The 2729-nt window shown below is 32.9% G+C and overlaps 1 protein-coding gene across 1 annotated transcript; it reads left to right on the top strand.

Annotated features, from left to right (window-relative positions):
* The first annotated feature begins 675 nt into the window (after positions 1-675).
* LOC117180437 lies at positions 676-2226 on the top strand. The gene has a single exon (XM_033372935.1). It carries the CDS (start codon positions 676-678, stop codon positions 2224-2226), a length of 1551 nt encoding a protein of 516 aa, XP_033228826.1.
* Positions 2227-2729: the final 503 nt, after the last annotated feature.

Raw genomic sequence — 2729 nt, 5'->3', positions numbered from 1 at the left:
TGTTATTCTTGCAGCAAAATTTAGTGCTATAGAAGAGGGTAGGGAAATCGAATCAATAAAATGAAAGAGATTATAAATTTAAATGTTAATATAAATAAATACGCACTTTTTGCAGTAGGCTTATCAACTTTTGTGCGATTACCTAAATTTATTTGAGAAAAAAGAGCAGTTGTATATGTTGAGAACAGTGATGAGTACTGTTTTCTCTGGTCGGAAATGGCCGCCCTTTGTCCTGCTGACAAGAACATGAATCGCGTCTCTTCCTACCAACATTTCAATTTTCTCTTAAAACGTGATAGAATCAATTTTCCCATCACTTTTCAAGATATAAAAAAATTTGAAAAAAATGAATCAGTTGCGTATAAATGTTTATGGCATAGAACATAAATGAAAATAGGGAAAAGGATGAGATTGTCCCCCTGTATATAAGCAACGAAATATCAAAATGTCCTACAATTCACTTGCTAATGATTGAAAATACTGATTTTCATTATGATAACAATGACTCTGAAAGTAATCCAATGTATCATTTCGCATGGATAAAAAATCTCTCTCAACTCATAAGATCTCAATATTCTAAAAACGATCATCGCCCATGGTTATGTGATAGGTGCTTGTGTCACTTTAAATTTGGAAAATCTCTGATTAATCATAAAGCTGATAGCGAAAATCTGAATGATTGTATTGCTTCCAACAGAGGAGGAGGGTAGGAACATATTAAAGTTTAAAAATCATAAATACAAAGAAAATGTACCATTTGCAGTATATGCAGACATTGAGTGTTTGCTGGAACCAGTTACAAATTCACAAATAGATAAAGCGGCGTATCAAAAACATATCCCTACTAGTGTTGCGTATTATACAAAACGCAGTTTTAACGATTCGACCTCAGAACCTAAAGTCTACCGTGAAAAGGATTGCATTGAATGGTTTATAAAAGAATTAAAAGATTTAGCAGTAAATGTAAATTCTCGTTTACAAAATCCAGTACCAATGGAAAAATTAACGTCGAAGCAAAAACAAGATTTTCAAAATGCAAAATTGTGTCACATTTGCGAAAAAGGTTTTAAGAAAGATGATGTAAAACATCGCGACCATTGTCACTTTACATGTAAGTACTGTGGTCCAGCACATGGAAGCTGCAACATTAATTACAAAGACTTTCATATCATTCCAGTAGTTTTGCATAATTTATCTGGCTACGATTCACACTTTTTCATTATAGAATTAGCACAAAGTTTTGAGGGACATGTCTCCTTACTACCTGTAAATGAAGAAAAGTATATCTCATTTACAAAATATGTTCCAAATCCTAGAGTTAAACTTAGATTTATCGATTCTTTCCGATTCATGCCGTGTAGCTTGAAAAAATTAGCCTCATATCTCAATCACAGTGCAAAAACAATAACTAGAAAATTTTGTAAAAATGACAGTGAATACAATTTGTTAACAAGAAAAGGTGTCTTTCCATATAAGTACATTGATAGCTGGAAGAAATTAGAGGAAGGCAGTTTACCCCCAAAAGAGGCAGTTTATTCCAAATTAAACGATCTCCACATTTCTGATGAGGATTATCAACCCGATTGTAAAGTGTGGGAAACGTTTAATTTGCAAAATTTAGGGCAGTATTCCGATTTGTACCTCAAAACCGATGTTTTACTTTTAGCTGACATTTTTGAAAATTTTAGAAAAACTTGTTTCGCAACATATAAATTAGGTCCATTGCATTATTACACAGCAATGGGACTTTCATTTGTTGCAATGCTAAAGTACACTGGAATCAAACTACTCTTACTGACTGATGTAGAAATGCTACTCTTAATTCAGAAAGCAATCAGAGGTGGCGTTTCACAATGCTTCAACCGTTTTGCAAAAGCAAACAATAGATTTATGGAGGAAGATTGTAATCCATACGATCCAGAATCATATATTTTTTATTTGGATATTAAAAATCAGTATGGTAAAGCTATTAGTGAGTTTTTACCATATCAAGATTTCGAATGGTTTGAAAATTTCGAAAATGTTCCAAGCTTTTTCAATGCGCCCGATGATTCACCTGAAGGGTACATTCTTGAAGTGGATCTAGAATATCCTGAAGAGCTTCACGATTTGTACAAGGACCTTCCATTGTGTACAGAACACTTTGTGCCTCCTGGTTCAAAATATCAGATTCTAAAATTAGTAACCAATTTGCTACCAAAGAAAAACTGTGTACTGCATTACTGAAACCTAAAAATGTACTTGGAATTAGGCATGAAACTAACTAAAATTCATCGAGCGTTAAAATTCAAGCAACCAGCGGGGCTAAAAGAATATATTGATTTGAACACTAAACACAGAAAAAGAGAAACTAGTGAATTTGAGAAAAATTTATATAAATTGACGAACAATTCCATTTTTGGAAAGACAATGGAAAACGGTAGGAAGCACCACGATGTTAGGCTTGTGACCAAATGGGAGGGAAGATATGGAGCAAAAGCTCTAATTGCTAAACCAAACTTTCATAGCTGTACCATATTTGATGAAAATATGGTCATTATTGACATGAGCAAAACAAAAATTTTGTTCAATAAACCTATCTACATTGATTTTACAGTCCTTGATATCTCAAAAATTATCACGTATGATATTCATTATAACTATATTCTACCAAATTTTGGAAATTCTGCAAAATTTCTATATACAGATACAGCCAGTCTCATCTATCATTTCATTGTTCCCAACTGTTA

The sequence above is a fragment of the Belonocnema kinseyi genome, chromosome 9, assembly GCF_010883055.1.
Source record: "Belonocnema kinseyi isolate 2016_QV_RU_SX_M_011 chromosome 9, B_treatae_v1, whole genome shotgun sequence".
NCBI classification, from domain to species: Eukaryota; Metazoa; Arthropoda; class Insecta; order Hymenoptera; family Cynipidae; genus Belonocnema; species Belonocnema kinseyi.
This window is presented reverse-complemented; position numbering and strand designations above follow the sequence as displayed.

What these genes read in the sequence shown, in the direction of transcription:
- LOC117180437 (XM_033372935.1), top strand. Translation starts at nt 676, where the DNA reads ATGATTGTATTGCTTCCAACAGAGGAGGAGGGTAGGAACATATTAAAG.